The following is a 26,313-nucleotide window of genomic DNA, read 5'->3' on the forward strand; positions in this document are numbered from 1 at the left end:
ACTACGCGAAAGTCAATCAGGGCTTTCACCACTAACCAATACAATTTAAATTACCTTTCGTTTCTCATCATCCGGGTAAGTCCAATAAGATATACAGTTTCCAGAAAGAACACACCATCTTCGATGCCAGGCACCAAAACCACTAACATCTTCAAATATGGTCTGGAAAAGTCAATTGAAATGCTGGCTTTAGAAAGTTGAGGAAAATATCCTAACAATGAAATACTGATTCTGTATGTTAACTGCAGTATGTTGACATATTTCATATCTGAAAATCTATTTGTATGATCTCATGTCTTTTATCTTAGTAATGAAAATCACTGATTATTCATATCAGAAATTTACTTCAACATCATCTACAAGCATTTAAGAACATTCAGATATCAACCCTGAATTAAATACATCTACCTAATTTTAGACTTTAAAAACGTGTAGTGTCCCTAACCAAATGCCCCTTAAACAAGGGAAATGCCTCTAGTGTTGGAGAATTAATATGAAATTATCACACCATACTTATTTTAAAAAACTAATGATAACATATTAAGTAAAACCTATCTTAAGATGCAAGACTGGGATTTAATCTTTATTCAGGAGATCAAGTTTTCTAACAGGAATAGAAAAGAGTCAGCTTATGATCACGGGCCTTGGTCAATAACTGTGATAAACATCACAACTCCAAGTCCACTGCTGGGCCGTGAGACCCGCTTGGAGTGATGCCTCCCTGCAGTCAGGCGTTCGTCCTTAGGAATGCTAGTTGTATTCTAAAGGTAGGCAAGGCAGTAGTGTTGGCTAGAGACAGGACTCCAGAATAGGCAACTATAATAACATCTGGTTTTGTTCCACGGAAGCACTTCCACTTAAACAGTGTAAGCAGAGGCTAAGAGTTTTTTACCTACTATTATTTAGCTATAGTCATAACAGATCCCTAAACTATATAAAAGCCCTCACTTTTCATTAAAAAGGAAAAACAGAAACCATTCATCTGGGAACTTCTCTGTTAAAGAACAAAGCAAAGTAAAAACATAATAATGCTGCAGATCAGGGAAACCTTTTCTATAAGGGCCGGAGAGTAAATATTTTAGACTTTGGGCCATAAGGTCCCTGCCACAGCTACTCAGTTCAGCTGCTGGGCACAGAAACAGCCACAGATGCTAAGTAAGCATATGAGCCTCTGTTCCAATCAAAGGCTATAAAAACATTCAGTGGAGCCTGCTGTGCTGCCCTCTGATACAGACGATTCAAAGGCATCTTTGCATTTGATTTCAGATTACCTTCATATCACAACTTTACTTGTCTGATTGTTGAGAAGCTAATAATAAGCTAGTATTACTTGGCTGTTGTGTGAGAGACTATTATAAGAATATCTGTATTTTAAAAGTATCTCAACTAATCCTTACTCCAACTCTGTGACAGTTGGATATACACTCTTCTCAATTTACTGTTTTAGGTAAATTTCCCAAAAGGTGGCTTGAATTGGGAGTCTAATTTCTGGCCATGATGTGTGAGAGCAAATGTTACCAAGCTAGATTGAAACCGCAGATTAATTAGCTTGTTCCAACCATATGCCCTCCTGCCTCACCTTTTTCCTCCTCCCCTGATCCTTCCATTTTCCTCCCCAAGCAGCATTTTTCTAGGCAACAGTGCTCACAGCGCCCGAAAGCAGAAAGGAATCTTATTTCAATCTCAAGCATGTAAGTTAACACAAATGACTCACCAGCTCCCTCCTGTGTTGACGTTCACCTTTTACATCATAAAGGTAATAGACAAGGTAACTTTTGACCGACAAGATTAACACCAGCTATTATGACATCCTACTATAATCAGAGCAGAATAAGAAAAGAACAGCCTTTTTGTTTCTATAGCTAAGGAAACGGAAGGCCAAGGAAATTAAGTTACATCACACAGACAGCAAAACCGGAACCTTTTGGCTGCCAATCCAGAGCACCTGCCTCTTGCTGCTCCTCAGTGGAGGCAGAGCTAGCCGGCACCCTGTCAGAACCACTTACCAGTCTCTTTGGTTGGAATCTCCCTTCTCCCAGCCAGCCCTGGCACATCAGGACAGGAAGCTGAGCTGAGGAGCTTTCATCTCCATTGCTACCTCTAATTTTTTTATATGGGGTAGAGGCAGTTAAAATGCAAAGTTTAGGCAGAGGACTGAAGATAAGTCAGGGAGTCCTGAGCTCTTTCTTACTACATTTCTGTCAGTATGGATGTGAGATGAATAGGCTATAGGATTCAAGACAGAGTAAACTTGAAGAGGTCTAACAAGCTAGTTAAGAGCCCAGCTAAAAAATTAATTAGGTGAGATGTCAAATGCAAATGAACCAGCTACCTTAACAGAGCCTATCTATTGCTAAAGGCATCTACATTAAATATAAAAATGTTTACATGAAAATAAAAGATCATTAGGCAAACACTGCCTTCAACTCAGAAATTTATATGCTTTTCCAAGACTGTCTAGTGCCACCTGCTGGATTTACATGTGATAAAACCTAATAAGGCAGGAAAAAATACTGTTATTCAGTAATAATTCCCAATCCTTTGGAAGTCGGCTACAGTTTCTGTACCTTTGACAGCAGTTACAAACTGACTTGTAACGTCCCTTGCATCATTCAAGTTCTTGCTTCACAGAGAACACCAAAGCAACTTACTCACAATCTTCTATGCATTCTATACACATACTTTCCTCCTCTGATAATGAGAAAGCTGTAATTATGTATAAAATAAATCCTGTGAACTGTGGCTTGGCTTAATTCTTCTCATTCTCCATACTTTGCTCTATGAATTACCCCATAAGCCCTGGTTCAGGTCTTCCATGGCCTCTATCTTCAGTCTCTTTGGCCCTATTAGAAGCTACCCATCTATATTTAAAGCCGCTTACATCTCTCTCATCTTAATAAAATGTTGACAAAAATCCTCCTTTCACCCTACATGCCTCTGCAAGCACAACATTCTTCTCTCCTTACTTCTTCACTGCCAAAGTGTTTCTAAGAGTTTCCAAGCTCCTGTGCTCATTCCTCATCTCCCACTCACTCTGGACCCATTTGTAGTCCGGCATTTGCTCTCACCTACACCAGAATGATCACCTGGTAATAAGTCCAACAGTCCTAACAGAACCTGATCTAACTTAGCCACTCCCTCCTTTCAATGCTCTCTTCTATGGGCAACCACGATGCTAGATTCTCCGTTATTCTCCCTGCAGTCTCCTCTGAGGCTTCCCTCCTTCCATCCATCCCTTCAATGCTGGCACTCCTCCAGTGAGTTGGCTCTGCTTCCCCAGTTGCCCTGGGCTTCCCCATGCTGCAGAGATCCACATCTTTACCTCTACCAAATGTCTATCTTGAGCTCCAAACCCAGAACTTTCACACGTCTCCAGGCATCTAAAATTCAAATCAAGTAAAACTTAACTCATTAAAATTTCCCACCTCAGTGGGAACTGACTAGTCTTCTTCAGGGTTGTCATTCTCCAATCTGCTTTCCACATCGGTCAGAATGATTTTCTCAATCTCACGTTGGATAATTTCCTCTGTGTAAAATCCTATAAGAGCAACTCACTGACTCCAGGATAAAGTGCAAATTCTTTAAAAGGCCCTTGAACTCTTGCCCCATTTCCCCAACCTCACTTCCCTCCCGAGTCGCTGTCCTCATTCCCCACCCACCAATCACACACATGCACTCAAACTGCAAGCTCAAGCTATCCAGAAACACCTGCCACTGTCTGCATGTGTCATCTTTCTTTTCTTTGGGTAGGAGTGACAAAGAAGGGCCCTCCAAGCCACCGTACATTCACTCCCTATCTGGGGCACTTCTCCCTTTCTCCCTGGCAAACTTACTCAGTTAGCAGGTTAGAAATTACTTCTCTCAGCAGTTCCCTTTATCCCACCCCAACCACAGTCAAGACCTGGTGTCCTACCAACTGACCACAATGCACCCCGTTTTCTGCTATTATAGTACTATATTGTACCTGTCTGTTCATTTGTATTGCTCCCTTCTAAACTAAAAGCTCATGAGTAGAGAAATTATTTTTTGTGGCCTTTTACATTCCAACAGCTACACAGTGATTGCCATATAAAGGACATGGAACAAATCTTTACTGAACCAACTTATCACTTAATCACAAAGGATTTCATTCCTATGGGAAACAAGTCCATATTTCACAAAATGGAAAAAAGAAAGTTAAAGACTAAGTGATGTTACTTACTAGAAAACCTCTTTCTTCAACACTGGAATTCACTTGACATTTTATTTTTAAATAAATATGACCTTCCAAAGAAGATAAAAAGGGGACCTGCAAAGAAAACAGGTACATTATTTGCAAAAGAGGTTCAAAGTGTGATTTTTCTGGATAAACTATGCATAAATTATAAACAGAGAATATTACAACCTGAAAACAGCATTTTTTAAAGTTGGAATATAAAAGACATGGCAAAAATCCATTGGTTCCTTAGCAACAAATACTTTTGAAGAATAAATTCATTCAAGGTAAAGCTTGGCAAAACAAAAAGCCCTAAATCTCAAGTTAATGTGAGAAGGAAAACAGAAGACAATACTTGTGTTTATCTATTCTCCAACAACAGGAGGATATACTCAGTAAGAAACCGGATAAACCAACCTGTAAACTCACACCACACAATACCACCCAGCAATAAAGAATAATAAACTGCAGAAATGGAAAAGCCAGTCCTTGAATTCATGTGGAATTGCAAGAGACCTCAAACAACCAAATCAATATTGAAAATGAAGAACAAAAAGGAATCATATTTCCCAATTTCAGAACATAATGCAAAGCTTTGGTAATTAAAACAGTGTGGGCTGGCTGGACGTGGTGGTTCATGCCTGTAATCCCAGCACTTTGGGAGGCCAAGGAGGGGGGATCGCTTGAACACAGGAGCTCAAGACCAGCCTAGATAACATAGCATGATCTCGTCTCTATTAAACATAAAAAAAATTAGCCAGGTGTGGTGGCACATGTCTGTAGTCCCAGCTAGTTGGAAGGCTGAGGCAGAAGGATCGCTTGAGTCCAAAACTTCAAGGCTGCAGTAAGCTATGATCATGCCACTGCACACTCTGGCCCGGGCAACAGACCAAGATCTTGTCTCAAAAAAAAAAAAAAACCAGTGTGGTTTGATTTTATCCAAAAGGCTGAGAAGCAACATATGAGACCTTTAAAGCAGCCAACCTCACAGAAGCAGAAACCAGAGTGGTGGCTGCCAGGGACTGGGGGAGGAGATAGGAGGAGTCACAGTTCAATGAGTATAAAATTTCAGTCAGGCAGTGATTCTTGTGCCTCAGCCTCTCCTGTAATCCTGGGATTATAGGCATGCACCACCACACCTGGCTAATTTTTGTATTTTTAGTAGAGATGGGGTTTCACCATGTTGGCCAGGCAGGTCTTGAACTCCAGACCTCAACTGATCCACCCGCCTTGGCCTCCCAAAGTGCTGGGATTACAGGCAGGAGCCACTGCACCTGGCCAAAAAGAAGTATTTAAAGGAAAGGAACCTAAACATGTAAGGAAATATTCTTAGTGGCTTAGCAGAGAAGCAAGTTTGCCATAAGCAACAAATTCTGCAGGGAATAAGAGAAACCAGTTGAGCCTTCAGTGGTGGAGCATGGGCTGAGGTAGACCGGCATTCGAAGAAGCAGAGGCAGAGCTAGCTCTCCCTACTCGCCAGTTCTCCCCAAAAGGAATTTTGCTGAGTAAGTGCTGGTTGAAGACAGGTCTGAAAAGCAGAGAGAAATCTTGTAGACATGCAGTACTTAGATCTCAAAGTCCTGCTCAAAGGTGGGGCCTGACACCATTCTCAAAGCATTTAAAGCAAAATTTGAACCAAATCTATCCATAGCCTAATTTCAGCTCAATTTCTGACTACATAAGAGACCAGTCCCTAATCTATACAGTCTGAAAGACAAAAGAACAAGTTATTGCCTATTTCAGTTTCTACTGTTCTTTTCCAATATCTAGACTACAATTTAAAAATTACAAGACATGTAAAAAGGTAGGAAAACATGGAACTTATCAAGTGGAAAAAAGAAATTCTGTCAATAGCAGATCCACAGACAATTTAAATGTCAGAATTAGGAAACAAAAACATTTATACAACATTAAACTATTTAGAGGAAAGGATGGAGAAAATTAAGTGAGAAGATGGAGAATTTCCGCAGAGAAATTTAAACCACACACACACACACACACACACACACACACACACACACACAAACACACACACACACGATCCAGATAAAAATTTCAGAATTAAAAAACTGTCTGAATTTAAAAATTCACTGGATAGGCTTCACAGGAGACTAGATCACATCAGGAAATAACAGGTGAACTTGAAGAACTAATAAATAGAAACCATCAAAAATGAAGTACAAAGAAAAAGAGAATTAAATGAAAACCAAAAAGAATGTCACAGACCTGTGGAAAAATAGTCAATAGTCTACATTAAGTGGAGTTTCAGAAAAGAGAGACCAGGGCAGAAGAAATAACTTTAAAAGACAATGGCTGAGTATTTGCTAAAACTTATAAAACAACTAACTACAGATCCATAAAGCTCAGTGAAACCCAACAGGATAAATACAAAGAAAACTACACATAGGCACATTAAAATCAAACCGCTAAAAATGTAAAATAAAAAAGCAGAAAAGATAGGAATGATGGCTGGCTGACTTCTTATTAGAAACAATTAAAGCCATAAACAATAAATTAACATCTTTAAAAGAATGTAAAGGTAAAAACCTGTCAGCTTAGCAGTCCCAGTGACAATATCCTTCAGAAATTAAGGCAATATCAAAACATTTCTGGATAAACAAAATCTAGAGATTTCATTTCCAGCAGACCTATATTACAAGAAATAATAAAGACAATTCTTCTTGACAGGACAATGACCTCAGATGGAATTCTGAATCTGCAAGAAGGAAGAATACCAGATATGGTAAATATAAGGGCCAATTTATAAAAATATATCTTAAAATTTCTTTTCAAAATTGATTCAAGAGGCTGGACACAGTGGCTCACACCTGTAACCCCAGCACTTTAGGAGGCAAGGTGGGTGGATGGCTTGAGCCCAGGACTTCACCACCAGCCTGGGAAACATAGCAAGACCTGATCTCTTAAAAAACAAAAAAACTGATTAAAGAAAAAGTAACAACAGTGCATTAACAAAGAAATATTGGGATGAGCAAATTATACTGTTGTGAGGTTCATATTGTAAGGTACATGAAGTAGTGTAACAGTATTTCAAAGTAGACTGTAATGAGGTAAGGATGCATATAGTATTTCATAGCAACTACTAAACAAACAAACAAACAAAAAACAGGTAAGTACAGCTAAAAAATCCAAAAGAGGAGATTAAGAAGTATTATCAAAAGAATTAATCCAGAAGAAGACAGGAAAGGAGAAACAAAGCAGCAAAGAACAGATGAAACAAATAGAAAACAAATAACAAAATGGTAGACGAGGAGTTGGCAAATGATTTCTTTAATTTACATAGACTATACATGGCGCCATTCAGTCAAGAGAAATGTAAACAAATATAAAGATGCACTTTTTGTGAAATATCTTTTGATCTTATACTGAAAATACGGTTTTTATGTGAGTGCAGTACTGCTATAAGAAAGGCATAACTATAGACTCTAATACAGGATTAAAGGAAGGTGAAGGATCTTCAGCTGGAAAATTTAATATCAGCAAAGGATGGTTTGATAATTTAGAAAGAGGCTTTAAAAATGTTAAGATAGAGCTGGGCGCGGTGGCTCAAGCCTGTAATCCCAGCACTTTGGGAGGCCGAGGCGGGTGGATCATGAGGTCAAGAGATCGAGACCATCCTGGTCAACATGGTGAAACCACGTCTCTACTAAAACTACAAAACATTAGCTGGGCATGGTGGCATGTGCCTGTAATCCCAGCTACTCAGGAGGCTGAGGCAGGAGAATTGCCTGAACCCAGGAGGCGGAGGTTGCAGTGAGCCGAGATCACGCCATTCCACTGCAGCGTGGATAACAGGAGAAACCCATCATCTCAAAAAAAAAAAAAAAAAAAATGTTAAGATAGAAAGGAAAAGCAGGTTCTACCAAATGACAGGAGATGAGTTCCCAGACACCATTAAGAAAATCAATGAAGAAAAAGGATCCCTGCCTGAACAAGTTTGTTTTCTGTTATTGTTTTCCAAAACAAGGTCTCACTCTGGCACTCAGATTGGAGTGCAGTGGTGTGATCATAGCTCACTGCAGCCTTGAACTTCTGCACTTCTGGCTCAAGCAATTCCCCCACCTCAGCCTTCTGAGTAGCTAGGGCTACAGGTGCGTACCACTACACCCAGCTAATATTTTTTCATTCTTTGATGAAAAAAACTTTTTCATCATCTATGTTACTCAGGCTGGTATTGAACTTCTGGCTTCAAGCGATTCTCCCACTTTGGCCTCCCAAAGTGTTGGAATTATAGATGTGAGCCACAGTGCCCAACCTGAACAAGTTTTTAACACAGATAAAAGTGCCCTATTCGGCGGGGGGGGGGGGGGGGGGGGGTTTGGGGGGGGGAGAAGCCACAAGAAACATGTATTAGTAAGGAAGTAAAGTGAGTACCAGAATTTAAGGCAGAAGGGATAGGCTAACTCTGCTGTTTTGCGCAAATGCAAATGGGTTTAAGATCAGAACTTCCCTTATCTATAAAGCTGCTAATGCCCAAGCCTTGAAGGGAAAGGTAAACGCCAGCTGCTAATCTTTTGGTTATACAAGAAGGCATGGATTGGTTCCATCAATGATTTGTCCCTGAAATCAAGAATAAAATGGCAACATATAGATATGTATTATATATATCTAAAATAATATTGACTTCTGAGTCAAGATAGAAAGGAAGATGGAATTGTCTGTCATTCTATTGCCCAGGGAAAAAGAATGGCATCCCAACTGGATTAATCTTACTTAAGTCTAAATTTGAGTTTCCACTATAATTAGTTTCTAGCAATTTGATCCTCTGACCTAGTAAAGATTACTTAAAGGAGGGAATTCTAAGACAAAAAGTACAAAATTTCAATAGACTAATTTCATGAGATGAACCTCCAACTGCCTGAATTTGAAACCGATCCACAATGTAGAATCAAAACATCATACGCCTCATCTTTCTATTTTGTAAAAATTCCCTTTTTGCATTTCCTTACAATGAGTTTTAAGTTCCTTAGGCTCTTTCCTCTCAATGCTATTTAACAGAATTCCATTGTTTAGCATAGAGAATGCTACTGATAACAAAAATCAGAATGATGAGAAGAAAATGTGCCCTCTTACTCTATGGCTGAGGAAAAGTAGACAATATTTTTGGTTAGAAGCTGTCCTGATAAAGAAGTGAATTGAAAATATTCACAAAAAGGTCAAGTTTACTACCTCTACCCCTAGTTGAGTGTGGAGGGAGACTTGTGTGAAAATGTATGATACTATTTTGTTTAACAAAGGATTCTATTAAGATATCCACACTTCAAAGATTATGTTAAGAGCTATAAAATATAACCTATAACCAGGGAGACTGTGTAATGTGTTATATGCTGGGATATTTTTGAGGGTGAAAGGCTCACCATTAATAATTACACAGGGCCAACAGGCATAAACTGGACAGTTTAGGGCATACCAGAATGCCTAACCATTTTCTTCAATCCCAAAACTCTACAATCCTAATTGGCTGTTTTACTTCAAAGCTGTTTGCCCTAATAATATTTAAACTGACATTTGTATGTCCTAAAAGGTATAAATACCTATGAGGTTGCTTGAAGTCAGAAGAGGAACTTCGGGACATCCTTCTCCCTTTATCTATAATAGTATAATAAAACCATCATGGTTTTGGATTCCCTATTCAAAGAAAGGGTTTGAAAGTCTGACTCATTAAGATTTGTATATTTAAATTCCAGGATGCCAGGCTTTAACTGAGATCTGAATAGCCTCAAATAAGATGGCAATCCACTGACAGTGGTGTCCTAAATCTGTAGAGCAAACCAACTGGATTAACTTCAACAGAAATTCCATTCTGAAAGGACCTCAGGGATAAGCCCTGCGATTGTTGTATTACTGGTCAAGGCACCAGTAAAAGAAACCAAGACTCCCTTGTACTGACAGTATCTGATAAGACAGGAAAGACATGTCTATTCTTTCAGTGACAATCAAATAGGATTATTACATGAGTATAGAAGGTCTTAAATTTTTCCCACCAACTCCAATACCATTTAAACCTAACTATTTTAAATATTCTCCTACATCAAACCCAAGCAATTGGAACAAATATTTGCTTCCCCTCCTCACTCAGAAAAGCACAAAATTTGTTCCAGATTTTCCTTCTAAATTGTACTGTAGCTGACTGAGAAAGAGTCTTATGAGTAAAAGACACAACAAATTAAATTGAGTGGTTTGATTTTGCACTCAATCATGTGGTTGGCTATTTAAGTTATAAATTCAAAGGAGTTAAGTGAATGGAAATATAATTTTAATTTGTAAATGTGACATTTTGATTTAAAATGGCAGCCAAAAAAGTTTTCAAAAGAACAGTCTATATTTAAGATATATCATTGAAATCTCTTTCATTTTAGAGATTAATGAACTCTCTTACATATGTAGAAATTGGCTATGTGACAATACTGAGTAAAAAATACAGTTCATAAAATCCCAATTCTTATGGTTATCTAATTTGCAAATCCTATTTTAAGAATTTAAAATAAAATAAAGAATACCATCCAACATTTTGTTAAGTAGCATCTCTTTAACCCAGAGAAAGTTTGTAACTGACCTTTATAAGAATATTAGAATTATTTAGCTGGGCACAGTGGCTCACTCCTGCAATCCTAGTACTCTGGGTGACCAAGGTAGGCGGATCACCTGAGGTTGGGAGTTCAAGACGAGCCTGGGTAACATGGTGAAACCCCATCTCTATTAAAAATACAAAAATTATCTGGGCATGCACCTGTAATCCCAGCTACTCAGGAAGCTGAGGCATGAGAATTGCTTGAACCTGGGAGACAAAGGCTGCAGTGAACCAAGATCATGCCACTGCACTCCAGCCTGAGTGACAGAGTGAGACTCCATCTCAAAGAAAAAAATCTTTAAAAAGTCTTCCAAAATATATTATATTCAGTATAATTTTAGTGTTCAGTGTATTATAACTTCAAAATTAATAAGCAAAGAGTCATCTAGATAGCAATATACCCATTAGCCAATTAAGACCATAAAAATTTTCTACTTTTGGCCAGGCACAGTGGTTCACACCTGTAATCCCAGCACTTTGGGAGGCCAGGATGGGCTGATCATCTGAGGTCAGGAGTTCGTGACCAGCCTGGCCAACATGGTGAGACCGCACCACTACTAAAAATACAAAAATTAGCCAGGTGTGGTGGTGGGTACCTGTAATCCCAGCTACTTGGGAGGCTGAGGCAGGAGAATCGCTTGAACCTGGCAGGCGGAGGTTGCAGTGAGCCGAGATCACGCCACTGCACTCTAGTCTGGGTGAAAGAGCAAGACTCTGTCTCAAAAAAAAAAAATCTGCTTTTATTTAAAACACCACCAATAGCTCTTCCAGTACACAGGAGGCCAAAAATATTGAATAATTTTTAGTTTTAAATATAGTTACTAATTTCGTATTCTAATTATACCTAGAAAAATCAATATTGAAGTGAATATAGGATTTTAATGAACTATAAGACAGAAGAAAAGACCCAAACACCAAACATGCATTCAAAAAACAGAAATCTTTCAAAGAAGGCTTTCAAGTATTATGAGAGTGGAGACAAAGACGCCCATCTATAAGAGTCTCATAATAGAATAATGTACATAATGTCCTTAATTATTCAAAGTAAACAAAAAAGATAAGAGTAGTTAGTAAAACAAATACATGTAGATCAAAAATTAAGGATTGATTTTTAAGCTCATTAGTTTCAAGCAAAGAAAATAACGCAACCTTTTCCTGGAACAAATAGCCCAGTAGCTCTCGCTCTCTTACATCATAATTTATCTAAAACAGACAAAATAAAAGACAGAGAAAAAAAGACCCAGGATCACTCAACTGGTTAAACTAGCTGAATCACTAAATAAAAAGTTACAAAAAAATTTTAAATTAACTTGTTAAAATACATTTATGCATTAACATAATCAAAACTTCAAATATAGTCTGCTTTTTGTCCATCAACTCAAAGAAAGCATTTCCTAGAATTTTATATTGTTTCAGGCTAACCTCATATTCTGTACTGGATAGCAAGACCCTAGAGAAACGAGGTGACTTTGCTCTATGTTAAAGAGTAAATCGGCCAGGCATGGTGGCTCACGCCTGTAATCCTAGCACTTTGGGACGCTGAGGCGGACGGATTAGTAGGTCAGGAGATCAAGACCATCCTGGCAATATGGTGAAACTCCATCTCTACTAAAATACAAAAAATTAACTGGGCATGGTGGCACATGCCTGTAATCCCAGCTCCCAGGGAGGCTGAAGCAGAGGATTCACTTGAACCCGGGAGGCAGAGGTTGCCGTGAGCCAAGATTGCACCACTGCCCTCCAGCCTGGGCAATAGAGCGAGGCTCCTCTCAAAAAAAAAGTAAATTGCTAAGGGCAAATACTAGAAACCAGGCCTCCTAATTTTTATACTTCATCTCTGTATTCTGACTACAGAAATCTCATACAATATAAATTTTCACTGTATTATATAGAAGTCAACTCAAGAAATAAAATTTGCCTCTAGTTCTCTCACTCCTTAAAATGGTCTTGTTAGCTATTTAAAAGTTATTTTACATTACAGTGAAAAAGCACTCAATAGTGATGTTAACACAGATCTGATTTTTGATGCTTCTAATTTGAAAGGGAAGCATGAGAAGGAAATCCCTTAGATTTGTAAGTACTTTTCTAGGAGATTAATCTACCTTTCACTATCTTGTCAAAACTAAATTCATAAAATATTGCTCATTTCGAAACATCGGTTCAAAGAGGCTGGCCAGGCAAGGTGGCACGCATCTATAATCATAGCATTTTGGGAGGCCAATGTGGACAGATGGCCAGAGCCCAGGAGTTCGAGACCAGCTGAGGCAACATGGCAAAACCCCATCTCTACAAAAAACAGAAAAATGTAGCTGGGTATGGTATCCCTCACCTGTTGTCCCAGCTACTCGGAAGGCTAAGGTGGGAGCCCGTGAGGTTGAGGCTGCAGTGAGCCATGATCTGGCCACTGCACTCCAACCTGTGTGACAGAGTTGAGACTCTGTCTCAAAACAAACACAGAAAGACAAATAGGCAAGACATTATGTTTTAAAATTATAAACTTAACATCTAAATGCAAGAAGTAATTCTTCTTTAGTCAGAAGCGAAACTTAGAATAAACCAGCATTCACTGAAGTTCTAACTATAAAAAGGGAGAAATACTTCCAATACAAAAAAAAAAAAAAATCAGCAAAACACTCATACTTAGCAAAAATGTGCAATTCTAAGAACATGTGTTTTCAAAGATTCCAAACACCTAAAAGCATTGTGGCATTTCAACTGAGTTAATTTTTCTAAGATTAAAAACAAATAACACTACGCCCTTACAAATAAAGTTGGATTACCTTGTCCAGAGCAAACTTAGTATTTCCTACTGAAGCCAATGACAATGTGTAAGATCCAGCAAGGGTGAAGTTGCTGGTTCGCACCGCATTGAGACCTCCTGGACTGGCCATGACTGTGAAGAACAAAGAGATTAAGTTTAGTTCAGAGTGATTTTTGTAACTACAGGTAACAATTCCTCCCCCCACCCCAGTAGGAGAAAATTAAGCTGCCACAGAGGAAAAAGACTGCCTCATTTTTCTTCATCTTTAAATATGGGGGAAAAAATCAGCTTATTTCCTAAAGAAAGAAAACTATTAATTTAAGGGAGGTACAAGCACTCCTTAATAATTGGGATGGATGTATTTTTAAAGATATAGACCTAAAAAATGTATGCATAAAAAGCAACTTCCCAATAAAAAAACATGGAAAAGACTTCAGTGCTAGTTAAAATGCACGGTGACAAAATCAGCAGCAGAAACTATCTCTGCACAGGTCTTCTTAGTAACTCTCTTATGCCACAGAGAAGAAAGAGACCAACAGCCCAAAGGAAGTGAGGGAAACCAGCTCCATCCTAATTTCCTTTGGAAAAATGTAGGCCTAAAGTCATTCTAAAGAAGGCCTTTCATGGCTTAGAGGCATTCCAGTTCCCAGTGAACTAGAAAGATGCATTTCTGACATGAGACAATGCCAGTGATGATCAGCAAAGCTAAAAGAAGTAAAACTCTACAGTATGGATAGCACAAAACAAATCTATAGAACAACAAAAGTTGAAAGAGTGATGCTATCTACTGCTAGAGCTGAATGACGTGATGACTGGTACCTCTATGGTGGAACCTAACAAAGGTTCAAGCAAACTGCACGCTATTCTGGCCAGTAATCTTGTTACTAAAAAAATCCACATAGAAAATATTACTCCAAGGGAGACCAAGGTACATACTCATAAACCAAGATGGCCTATATATATGTAAATATGCAAGTGCTTAGTTCCTTACCTTATTCTAAAGTTTCAAATAGTTCAAGGTACACTCACCTGAAGAATGAATGTTGCTTTTCTTGAGAAAAAAAAAAAAAAAAAAAAAAAAAAAAGGTGTGAAGAAGAGACACAAGTTATTTCCCTTATTTGATACAAAGATTTAAATATGAATCACAAATCTCTTTTAACACAATAAGGACTACATTTCAGAAAATACTTTTCCTATATAAATTACAGTGATTTTCCCCCTCATTAGTATATGTTAAAATTTTCCATAGTGCTAAAAGTTTAGAAATGGTTAACCAATTTAAAACTGTACATGTAAGATGAAGATTTCTCAAGAAAGGTCAATTTCTTAAAAATTCTACTTACTGCAGTTATAGATGTCAGGAGTCGCTTTGGGGTAATAGCCTAAAAGAAAAGACAGCTTACTATATATGTTCTTATTAAACATTATCTCAGAATGTAAAACTATCCAACCTTGAGAAATTCCCACATAGAAAATAATTAATTCTTAAATATGAATACATTACACTTGAGTCCCTGATTAAGGCTTTCTTATAGTGTTAGTCCTTTTTTGTTAGAGCTGAAAAAAAAAAATTTTTTTTAATGATGGCTTAAGGAAAGAAGAAAAGAACAAAGACTGGGAAGGCTGGAAAGCAAGCTTATGACTGCAAAATGACCGTATAATTCTTAAGTACTGGTTTAGGGAAGTTACGGAGAAGAGAGTTCAGGTAAAAGTCTTGAGAAAAGTTTTAAGCAGTCATAAAAATTAGATGTCAAGTAAATGTAGAGAAAATAGAATTATCCATCCTGAGTGTATCAGGAACTTATACTGAGAATCATGATCACTCACAGTCGACTTTCAGTATTCATACGTAAGTAACATAGTAACTACAAATTAGAACGTGAAACTGATCCAAAAACGTCATAAATATTAAAAGTTGTACATAAAACTGGTATGATGACATCTATTACTTCTGTCAAAAATATTTTTACTGGGTTTAATTCTCACCTTAGACTTGGATGTTTTTTTCTTCTTATCAAGACCTGCGGGATCTTTCTTTTGCACCTACACACAAACCCAAAGCATAATTAATTTACAATCTGATATGGTTCAGAAAAAATATACTGCTGATTATTTTAGAAGGCTTTATCAGCTTACCAAGCTGTAAACTTCAATATTTATTTCAAAGTCATTGGATACATCTTGCCTGGAAAAATAAAGCATTAAATAAGACCTTGATAGAAAAATCACAATCATATAATTAAAAATGATGCTACAAATACTCTTCCAAGACTCTGAGAGTAAAGGAATCCACTATGTCTTTAACTATAGACAATAAAAATTGTTAAGAAGTCTATTTTTTTCCTATAATACAAATCCAAAGTATTTTCCTCAGTATTTTACAACTCACAATCTTCAATTATAAAAGCACTAATTATTTTCCAAACTGCACTTTGACTCTTATTTAAAAATAAATGTTTCACTAAACGTAAATGTCTTTTCATTAAGACTGAATGTTAAGTACCTTATGAGATTTAAGGCATATGTTAAAAATCTATGGTCCAGGTTTAATATACATATCATTTCAAAATATGTAATATCTATAGTCACATAGAAAAAAGGTGATACTCAACAAAAGACAGAAACATATGAGTTAAAGCAACACATTGAAAAATGGGTTGTCAATATAAAAAGAATGTGCATAATGCATTTCAAAGGTTATAAATACCATCTGAATGCTTAGGCTGTATCAACTCTATAAAAAGAAAAATGTATTCAAATCATCAAAAGCCTGATTTACTTACAGAGTAAATGTAGTAGTGAATGTCAGAGCATCACCGTTAAGAGAGTTTGAAGTGCTTGCTAATGGTGTGGCTACCATATTTTCAGCTCCTGCTTTTAGTATAATTAAGTAATAGTAATTTGCTGCATCTGCAAGAAGTAATCACATTGCATAGTAAGCACAAGCAAAATCAGATTTAGCTAACCAACATTCTGGAATACCAAAGAAATAAAGGAATACTGAACTGACTTATATATAATTTATTTTAAAAATTACTAAAATCAACTTTCCAGATACAAAAAGTTAAATAAGACTTAAGCAGGCAGTATAATCCTGAAATAAGCCTCATCAAGGTCTCTCCCTATTATGTAAATTGGAATAATTTTACTCCATCTTCCTCAATTTCTGCTGACTTTGAATTTTACTGAATGACCCTTAATTCTTAACCAATAATGTACACCTCAAAAGGATAAATTATGGTTTGCGATTTCAAAACTGAGATTAAAAACTATATTTCTATAAAAGTTACTCAGATAAATTATAATAAAAACATAAACTATTTCTTCTCTATTTGTTATTAATAACCACGTACCTCAAGATGCATCCTAAATCACAAATAGATTTCTGGCCACACCCCATCAAAATCAGATGACAGCAAGAATTAGAACCTAAGTTACCCTATTCCTACAAAAATGCTCAAACTTTTCACAATCTCCATTTACGTTCCCTATGCCTGAAATTTACTTCTCACCCATGTCTAGCCCTCCTTTCCCTCAAAAAGAATGTTCCACACAAATAAAAGTTATTTTATAAAAATTTTTAAAACCGTATTCAACATTTAATAAAACTTTGTATTCAAACTTTCAGTAAGAGCAATGTCCATTATTGCATAGATTGGTATCCCTATAAATATCTGAAGTTTTCCCTTACTTTTTATTAAATCTTGATAAAAGGATCTAAAGGCCAAAGATACAAACTTTGCATTGTTATTCATGATTTACTTGTTTCTATCCTGTATAATCCAATCTAGGTGAGGTTCATAATTTAACACACAACCTAGAAAAATCACCACCATACCTGGTTTCTGAACCGTACTGCAGACAAAATCTGCTTTTAGAGGCAAGCGGATTTCTGACAAAGTAACCGATCCTTTTGATGGGATAAATTCACTTTGGGATACTGGACTAGCCTTATTCTTCCTCTGAGGTCCTTCATTCTTCAATTTATTCAATTCATCAATCAAAAGTGTTCTCTTTTCAGCTATGTAAAACATGAAATATTCCAAATATTAAAATTGTTAATGTTTCTAAATGAGAGCAAATTCACCAAAGCGTACTGATGTGGAAATTGTATGGAACAGCAAAGATGAAATCAGTAACGCTAAGTTTATAAAACAGATGGTAGGTGGTTGGGGAAAACCTTGATTGCTCATTTATTTACTAAGTCCTTATAATTTAATACATAACTTTCAGCTGGTTTTCTTGTCTGGCATTATCTGTCCACCCCAATATGCCCCATCATCACCACACATACACGGTAAAATTCACAGAAGTTGTTTTAGCTATTTATTGATAAGGGAAGGGGAAGAGAGTGAGAATATATATGTACATGTGTATATATACATATATAGATTCATTCATTCATCCATTCAATCGGCACAACTGCATTTCTTCAAATGCATTTCAGTTGCTTTTACCTTTCATGCAAACTACAATTTGTTTTACATAGAGTTCTTACAACCTTATAAAAACAAGAACAAAAAATAGATGAGCTGGAACAGATAATTAGGAAAAGCCCTTTCTCTAAACTTAAAGGTTTCTAGATATCAAAATGAGTTTTCCCTGGTTAGAAGTTTGTCGGAACATTTTCAGGTACATCACACCTACTTGCAATTAGAAGAAGTCTTTCTGCTTCAGCTTCTTCTAGGGACCCTTTTCCATGCTCTTCATCAACACAGCAGTTAAGAGCCTGGCTAGCTTGATAGATCACTGTCTGTTGCATATTTATTTCGTTATTTAGTTCCTAGTAAAACCAATGAGAGGAGGAAAAATATATACATTTTAAATCATCATTTTCAGTTTAAACTTTAATTCTAACTAACTTAATTGGATAGTTTCAAGAATTTCCAGATGGTAAAGTCAAAATGTTAGGTTCACTGCTTAAGTTTCTAGACTATGCACTAAAAACATTTAACATGTTATAATAATTAAGCTATAAATATTATGCCTTATGAAAAAAACTTCCAATCCATACGTATTAAAGTTAAAATTGGGGTTATGTCCAACAAAGCAGAAATTTAGAAAGTATCTGATGCGTTTTGTTTAAATTACAATTACACTGTTTTTTAAATATGCTTCCTTAGGTCAGGCATGGTGGCTCACACCTGTAATCCCAGCACTTTGGGAGGCCAGGACAAGAGAATCAATTGAGCCCAGGAGTTCGAGATCAGCCTGGAAAACATAAAAAGACTCCATCTCTATTTTTTTTTTTTATAATTAAAATTTTTGTAAAAGCTGGGTATGGTGGCTCACGCCTATAATCCCAGCACTTTGGGAGGCCGAGGTGGGTGGATCACCTGAGGTCAGGGGTTTAAGACTAGCCTGTCTCTACTAAAAATACAAAAATTAGCCAGGCGTGGTGGCGCATGCCTGTAATCCCAGCTACTTGGGAGGCTGAGGCAGGAGAATCACTTGAACCTGGGACGCAGAGGTTGCAGTGAGCCTAGATTGTGCCATTACAATCCAGCCTGGGCAACAAAGAGCAAAATGCTGTCTCGAAAAAAAAAAAAAAAATGCTTCCTTAGCACGAAAGAACCTTGAAGAGCATAACAAATTTCACACTACATCATTATCCAATTAATAGTTATACTCTAAGGATATTTATGAAAAAACTGTCTAAAAAATAAGTATTTCAGCGATATCAAACAAGTCTCCAACTTTTCAAAAAGAGTACATTTCTGAAAATAAACTGAATTCAAATATGATTTACTGAGCTTGTATGCATCAGACACTATTCTGGCCACTCAGGGGTCAGAGATGAGTAAGGCTGGGCCTTTGTCCTCACAGAGCTCACAATCTAGAGTAAGAAAACATTCCAAATCTCCTTTACATAGAAGTGCATACCTGCATTTTCTGTTTGATATTAACTTGACAAGGAAAGGCATTATTTTTTTCAGCCACTTTGGAAGTAACATCTTCCTTCCGAACAATCACCTGCTTTATTGACGGACGTTCTGTTTCTTTGAATCTTTGAGATCTATACGCATCGATGCTTCAGGAGATAAGTTATACTCTATTAGAAATCCAGCAACACACTGAGCACTATCCTTTATTGAACATATTAGCAGAATTTGACACTGATATTGAACATATCAGCAGAACATTTCGCAACAGAATGGAACTCCCATTTGGTGAAAGAGATGCTAACAAAAGTTATTCTAAACTTTTATACAGATGAGTTATTAATGCCATTGTAATTACAAATTATAACACAACTTATATCAACCTAAACCATGACAGTGAGTGTATGCCTTCCAGAAATGTTCTTACCTGTAAAGAAGATCGCGATCTTCAGAACTAAGGCTATCCCCAGATTCAGCTCGAGGGACACGAGTTCTTTGGAATTTTCCTGGTTTTGGACTTTCATCACTTCTGCTGGTTTCTTTCAATTCCAATCTAGGTGAGGACATTAAACTCTGTGGGAAAACACATCAGATATGAGTAGATTTTATGGATAGCTAACATTGATCCTAAATGATAATTCATTTTATTCTGTGAAAATAAATGAATTTTCCACTATTATGAAGAAAAAATCCAATAAGTTGATTGATTCAAAAAACAAAGCAAACTAAGTTCCTAACACATAAAAGAATAAATAAAACTACAAAGACAGCTGAAAGTTATACTTTAAAAAAAATTTCTAGTTGAATAAATCCCCAGAGCTGCAGTTATTCGATTGAGATGAAAGCTAATAACAGTAGTTAGTTGTAAATAAATGTTAGTGATCTGTGTTTGGAGCTAAATACCGATATACTCATAGAACAATGTTCACATCAACTCTAAGATGCAGGTATTATTAACCTCATTTAACAGAAGAGGAAATGGTGGCACAGAGAGGTTAAATAACCTGACCAATAAACAGTGAGTAAATGGCAGCGCCAAAGGCTGAGCCCAAATGTCCAGCCTCTTAAGCCATGTTACTACTTGGGATTTTATCTAAGGTCAAAAGGAAACCACTTAAGCTTTCTTTTAAGAGAGTTGACAACAGGTTTACAAAATCCCCTGGCTACAGAGTGCCAAATGCCCATCTGTCAATGAGAGAAAGGGAAATATGAATACTACTTAGTTTACTTCTGTCCTGGGCCTGTTCAGTTAGCCTTTTCTTACCTCTGGACTTACCACACCAACTGTTTGTGCCAATGGTGCAAGTAAAGACATTGAGGAGATATTCAGTGCATCTTCCTGTTCTTCACTGCTTTCCGCTAACGCTTGATCCATCTCCTCCTGGCTCTTCTCCACATCTAGTTCACCTTCCTCTAGGACATCACTGAAGATGTCATTAATTACTTTTGAACTATTGATATCATCATCATTATCCACACTCATCTCAATTTCACGTATCACTTCTGAAAAATATTTCAATAGGTGGATACTGTGACTCAGACATTTCAGAATTAAAGGCATAAGAAAGAAATTTAATACTCATATTCTTAATAGAAAAAATGCCTTTAAAAAGAACCTCATAAAAAGAAAAATAAGAAAATACTACTAATATATGAAACCAAGATAATCTTCAGTTTCAATAACACTTTCTAAGAAATGATTACTGGGTCTATCAAAACTGATTCAATGCCTTGGGTTTAAGTAAGAGCATTAAGAACTCAAATGCAGAATAATAGCCAAAGGCTTCAGACTTTCAACAAATGTTCTCTCAAATGACTTTTTCTATTGTTGAAAGCTACCCTTTCACATAACAGTCAATAATAGGAAAATATTATGTCACTTAGGGCAGGGTTTGCTAATAAGCTTCAGGGGCTACAAACCCCTTGTATTATGACATATACTAGATTTTGTCCACGGTTCCTAGCTCGTAACTGCCATATCCCTAGTTACTGTCTTTCCGTATTATGTTGGGTGTGTTATGCCTCAGGAAACAGAACTCTCCTGGCCTCCTTTCACCTGCCCCAATGTAGGACACTAATCTTCTCCCATCTTTTGGATTGTGGTTCTTAAGACCCTCCCCCAGAGAGGATTCAGCCTCATACCCTGGGGGAGGGAATGCTAACTACTAGAAGCTTCCACTGAAACCCAAGAGAACTAGATTCAGGGAGCTTCAGGATAACTAAACAAGCGGAGGTTCCTGGAGGGTGGCGCCCCAGGGAAGGCAATGGAAGCTCGATGCCACTTTCCCTATACCTCACCCATATCCTTTATAATAAGGAAACATAAGTATTTCCCAGAGTTCTGTGAGGCAGTTAATCAAAGCTAAAGAGGGAGGTCACAGAAACTCAACTTGAAGCTGGTCGGTTAGAAGTTTGAGAGGTCTGGACTTGAAACTGGTATCTGAAGGAGAGGGGGCAGTCTTGGGGACTGAGTCCCCAACCTGTGGGATATGACACTATCTCCAGGTAGCTAGTGTCAGAATTGAATTGAATTGAACTGGTCACAAAAGTCTTCTATGTTGGTAATTACTGTGGTGGTACAAGAACAGAGGAAAACACAGTCCCAGAGAGTTTTTTCCTGAAACACCCCTCTCCCAGCACACAGCATGGGAGGGCAGCACCCTTCCTATCCCTGTGAAAGTTATTGATGAGAGTCTTAACCACACTTTCACAGGTACCTGTGAGCTAGCAGTAACTGTTAACAGTACAACATCTTGGTAGAAGCTAGAGTATATTCTGATTTAAAAAAAGAGAGTATTATAAAATCATAAGACACTCCAAATTTGCATATGTACTTCTATCAATATATTATTTTCTATACTATGTACAAAGTTAATAATAAATACAGAATAAAAACCAACCAATTTGCTGCTCAACCTTTGGATCTGATGTTACTTTTAAGGATCTGTCCTCTTCTAAAAACAATGTTATTTTCAAAGGGCTAGATTTCGTCATTTCGCATTCAGTGAAACCTAAAAATGTTTAAGAAAGACCATATTAATATATATAAGAACCTATAATTTTCTAGTTAAAGAATCTTAAATATCTTTTCTTCTGATTGCAAAAATATATATTTGTTTGAAAATATTCAAACCTAAAAATGTACAGAAACGCCTTTCCCTAAACACCTGTCCTCTCTTAACCCGTTTATACCAGAGGTTGCAAATTTCTTGTGTGTGAAAAATCAGACCATGGCAATGACCTTGAGCAGGAAGGATATAAGTAACTCCCACAAGCTTAGCATTCCAATAATGGAACGCTAGGCATAAATGCATTAACTTTTCCCCCACCAAGAGAGAGAAATGGGACAGCAATATTACCAAGTTATTGCTTGTTTTTCCAGTTTTCCCCCAAGTGTGAATATTTATATATCATCTTGTTTTATGATCATACCATACATACTACTCCGCAATTTGTTTTCCACTTTAAAAACAAAGTGTAAATAAAATTACTCAAAAACTAGGAATAGAGGGAAGGTATACAGCATAACAAAGGCCATACATGAAAAACCCTTTGCTAACATTACACTCAATAGTGAAGGATCAAAGGCTTTTCCTCTAAGATGTGGAACAAGACAAAGATGTCTGTTTTAACTACTTCTATTCAACACAGCATTGAAAGTCCTGGCCAGAGCAATTATGCAAGAAGATAAAGACACCTGAATTAGAAAGGAAGAAGTAAAATTATCTCTGTTCACAGGTCCCATGGTCTTATATATAAAAAACCCTAAAGATTCCCCCGAAAAAAACCCATTAGAACAAACCCAGGAGTTACCAAATACAAAATCAACACACAAAAATCACTCTGAGTTTCTACATACTAACCATGAACAATCTGGAAACACTGACCTGTAGGTTGTGTACTGGAATTTTTGGCTGGTGTCTGGTTTTCTGTCACCTTTTCTGTTCCTGGAAGTGACTGAGTTTTTGAAACACCTTGACAGTTTTTGAGGGGAGTGCTCTGACAGTGAGTTTCCTGCAAAAAGCAAATGAAGAAGTAAATTTTATTTCTCAAAACTATAGATTTTATCTTCCTATATGTTATTAAATGCAACAAGATTATTATTAAATATTATTCTGTAAAAATTTCCTTAGAACAAAAAAGACAGTGTATGGGAATAGGCCCAGCCTTGTTTAGAACACAACAAATCCTCAGTGCTAGTTCACATTCTTGGTAATTCTCAGTATGTAAAATCTCTTTTGGAGATGAGGTAGTAAGAAAGAAAGAAAATTCACCTCAGGGCTCAGTTTTACATAAGCCAATCAAAGTGAAAGTCTCTCCTTGAAGTCTGGGTATTTGGTAAAATAAAATAAACAACAACACAAAAAGTAAAAGCCACACAAAGGGAAAAACCGCCCCTGTCACTTATCTCAACTCACACCTTACTCAGAGGGCAAGATCAAGAGAAAACACAGAGAAAAACAGATCAGAAGGTAAGGAAAGAACAAAAGAAAACGTTCTCTCATCTGAGTCTTTTTATTCATTAGCAAAGTTATTTAAGAGGAACATTCACTGTTTTTTATGTTTAAAGACTTTATATTGCTGTACAGATTGTTTAACAAAGAAATAAAAGAAAACTTTATGAATAAAGTCATAGTAGAAATGATCAAATAAGTGTAAAAATAAAGGAAGCTAATACACAGAGCTCAATACGTGCCAGCCACTTTTCTAAGTATCTTATATCTACTGCCTCAACTAATCCTCCTAATAACGCTCTAAGTTAGGTACTAGTATCTCCATTTTACAGATGAGAAAACTGAGACACAAAAAAGTTAAATGTCTTGCACACAGTTAGCGACTGGCAGAGCCAGTATACAAACCCAGGTACTCTTGTTCCAGATCTACTTCCAGACTTCATTGTCTCTCAAGTTAGAAGAACTTTGGGTGTGTAAAAACAATGTAATTAGTGTGCAGATGGGTAGATTAAAAAACACAAAAATCAAAGTAAACTGTACGTGTCTCATCTAAGTCTCAACACTGCCCCCTACTCTTCCTGTTTCTGAGTCAGCTTTCTCTTCTTTCCCGCAGACAGTATTTCACCTGTCACCTTCCCTTTCCTACAGATGAATACAACAGGAGCTTCCAGCAGAAAGTCCATCAGTTTTTGCCCTCAGCTCTAGGACTACCAGCACCCCTACATGCTACTTTCCTCCTTCCTTTTCGTCACACAGGAGATGGTCCTCATCAGTTCTGTTCCCTTCACCATGCAGAGTTCATCCATTCTCACCTCATTGCATCAATTATCACCCTTTATCCCATTACACAAATTGATTTAGGTCTTAAAAAGGATGAAACACATACAAACCATACTTTTCTTCATCTCCTCTAGCCACTAAATCCTTTCTCCCCTCCATTAGGACCAAACTTCTAAGAAAAGCCTGCACTCGTTGGCTCTGCTCCTCATCCCGGTTCCCTCGACCCAGCACCACCTGCAATCCATCTTCACTAACACTGCTCTTGCCACGTTACAGCAAACTTGTTACCTGTACTTCAAACCCCAGTGGATTTTGCTCAGCCCACATTTGAAACTTGACAATACCAACTACTCCTTCCTTCTCGAAAGTTTTTTTTGCCCTTGATTTTATTACCTTTTTGTTTTTGGAGATGGAGTTGCCCAGGCTGGAGTGCTAAGGTGCAATCTCTGCTCACTGCAACCTCCATCTCCTGAGTTCAAGGGATTCTCCCGCCTCAGCCTCCTGAGTAGCTGGGATTACAGGCATCCACCACCACGCCAGGCTAATTTTTGTATTTTTAGTAAAGACGGGGGTTTCTCTGTGTTGGCCAGGCTGGTCTTGAACTCCTGACCCCAAGTGATCCACCTGCCAAGTACTGGGATTACAGGCGTGAGCCAGCGCACCCAGACCTTGGACTTTAAAAACACAGCACTCAGCGGCATTTTCCTCCTAGGTCTTTGGCTGCTTCCTCTCTGGAGACCACAGATGAGTGTTCTGGGGAGAGGGGACCCCTGCACTGTTACTGTGTTCAGAATTTTGTTTACATGTATATGTGCAACTTTCTGGGAGGAATTTCACAGGTTTATTGGGAATTATTTAGTGCAAAATAGTTTAAGAACCTTGCTATATACTTTCTAGAGACACAGGCAGAAAGCCATGGGAATAAGATACACTGGCAACCAAGTGAAGAAGGTGCTCCCAATAGAAGAGTGATTGACAATGTCAAATGCTACTAATCAACTGAAAATTGATGAGTAGGTAAAGATCACTGACAAACATGATAAGGATACTGGGTCTGTGGAGGGAATGGTGGCAAAGCTTAAGCAGACAGAGTTCTAGAGAGAAGGGGGAAACCTGAAAGCAGCAAGTAGGAATAACTTGCAGAAGAGTCTGCATGAAAAGGACGTAAAGAAAAGGAGGGGATTGGGGGTCACAAGAGTTGTTTTTTGTTTTCAGATGGCAGATAATAGCTTGTTATATGCTGATGGGAAGGATCAGCAAACACATTTCTTCCTTCCTTCAAATACAAGTTTGTTGAGCCGCTGCTCTAAACCAAGCACCAAGAACACAGAGGTGAAGAAGACTCCCATAGAATGCAAATGTACAACATTCACAGGAAGATAAATATTCTAGTTGAGGTATTTATGGGTGAAAAAAAGTGGAGCCCCTTGAGAAAAGAGCCAAGGAAGAATTCCCAGAGGGGATTAAAGTTTGACCTATTCTTAATGAAGTAGGAGCTCACCAGGGAGATATTCCTGGCAGAGAACAGGAAGGCAAAGGCAGAGAGATGTAAAAACATGGGTATATTTGAGAAACTACAAATAGCCTGCATAGCAGAACTGAAGCACACCTGTGGAGGAGCAGTGGGGAGGAGCCAGGTGAGGAATCATTC

The 26,313-nt window shown here is 37.5% G+C and overlaps 1 protein-coding gene across 3 annotated transcripts in view; it reads right to left on the reverse strand.

The window, feature by feature from the left end:
- The window catches only part of ANLN (anillin actin binding protein), a 59,894-nt gene that overhangs the window by 9,562 nt on the left and 24,019 nt on the right, over positions 1 to 26,313 (reverse strand). The window contains exons 8-22 of one of the 3 annotated variants that reach the window (XM_032286790.1): positions 23,316 to 23,442; positions 22,329 to 22,439; positions 20,693 to 20,931; positions 19,856 to 20,001; positions 19,430 to 19,577; positions 18,194 to 18,329; positions 17,385 to 17,567; positions 16,330 to 16,456; positions 15,683 to 15,731; positions 15,533 to 15,589; positions 14,890 to 14,928; positions 14,575 to 14,596; positions 13,565 to 13,677; positions 4,202 to 4,288; positions 55 to 162 (exon numbers count right to left, since the gene is read on the reverse strand). In XM_032286790.1, the coding sequence (XP_032142681.1) occupies positions 55 to 162; positions 4,202 to 4,288; positions 13,565 to 13,677; positions 14,575 to 14,596; positions 14,890 to 14,928; positions 15,533 to 15,589; positions 15,683 to 15,731; positions 16,330 to 16,456; positions 17,385 to 17,567; positions 18,194 to 18,329; positions 19,430 to 19,577; positions 19,856 to 20,001; positions 20,693 to 20,931; positions 22,329 to 22,439; positions 23,316 to 23,442 (1,692 nt within the window). Of the gene's footprint in view, positions 1 to 54; positions 163 to 4,201; positions 4,289 to 13,564; positions 13,678 to 14,574; positions 14,597 to 14,889; positions 14,929 to 15,252; positions 15,590 to 15,682; positions 15,732 to 16,329; positions 16,457 to 17,384; positions 17,568 to 18,193; positions 18,330 to 19,429; positions 19,578 to 19,855; positions 20,002 to 20,692; positions 20,932 to 22,328; positions 22,440 to 23,315; positions 23,443 to 26,313 lie in introns of those variants that run through there. The other 2 variants (XM_032286791.1, XM_032286789.1) reach the window with 2 other exon arrangements.

This window comes from Sapajus apella, unplaced genomic scaffold, assembly GCF_009761245.1.
Source record: "Sapajus apella isolate SASKATOON/1434 unplaced genomic scaffold, GSC_monkey_1.0 scaffold19, whole genome shotgun sequence".
In the NCBI taxonomy this organism is placed as follows: domain Eukaryota; kingdom Metazoa; phylum Chordata; class Mammalia; order Primates; family Cebidae; genus Sapajus; species Sapajus apella.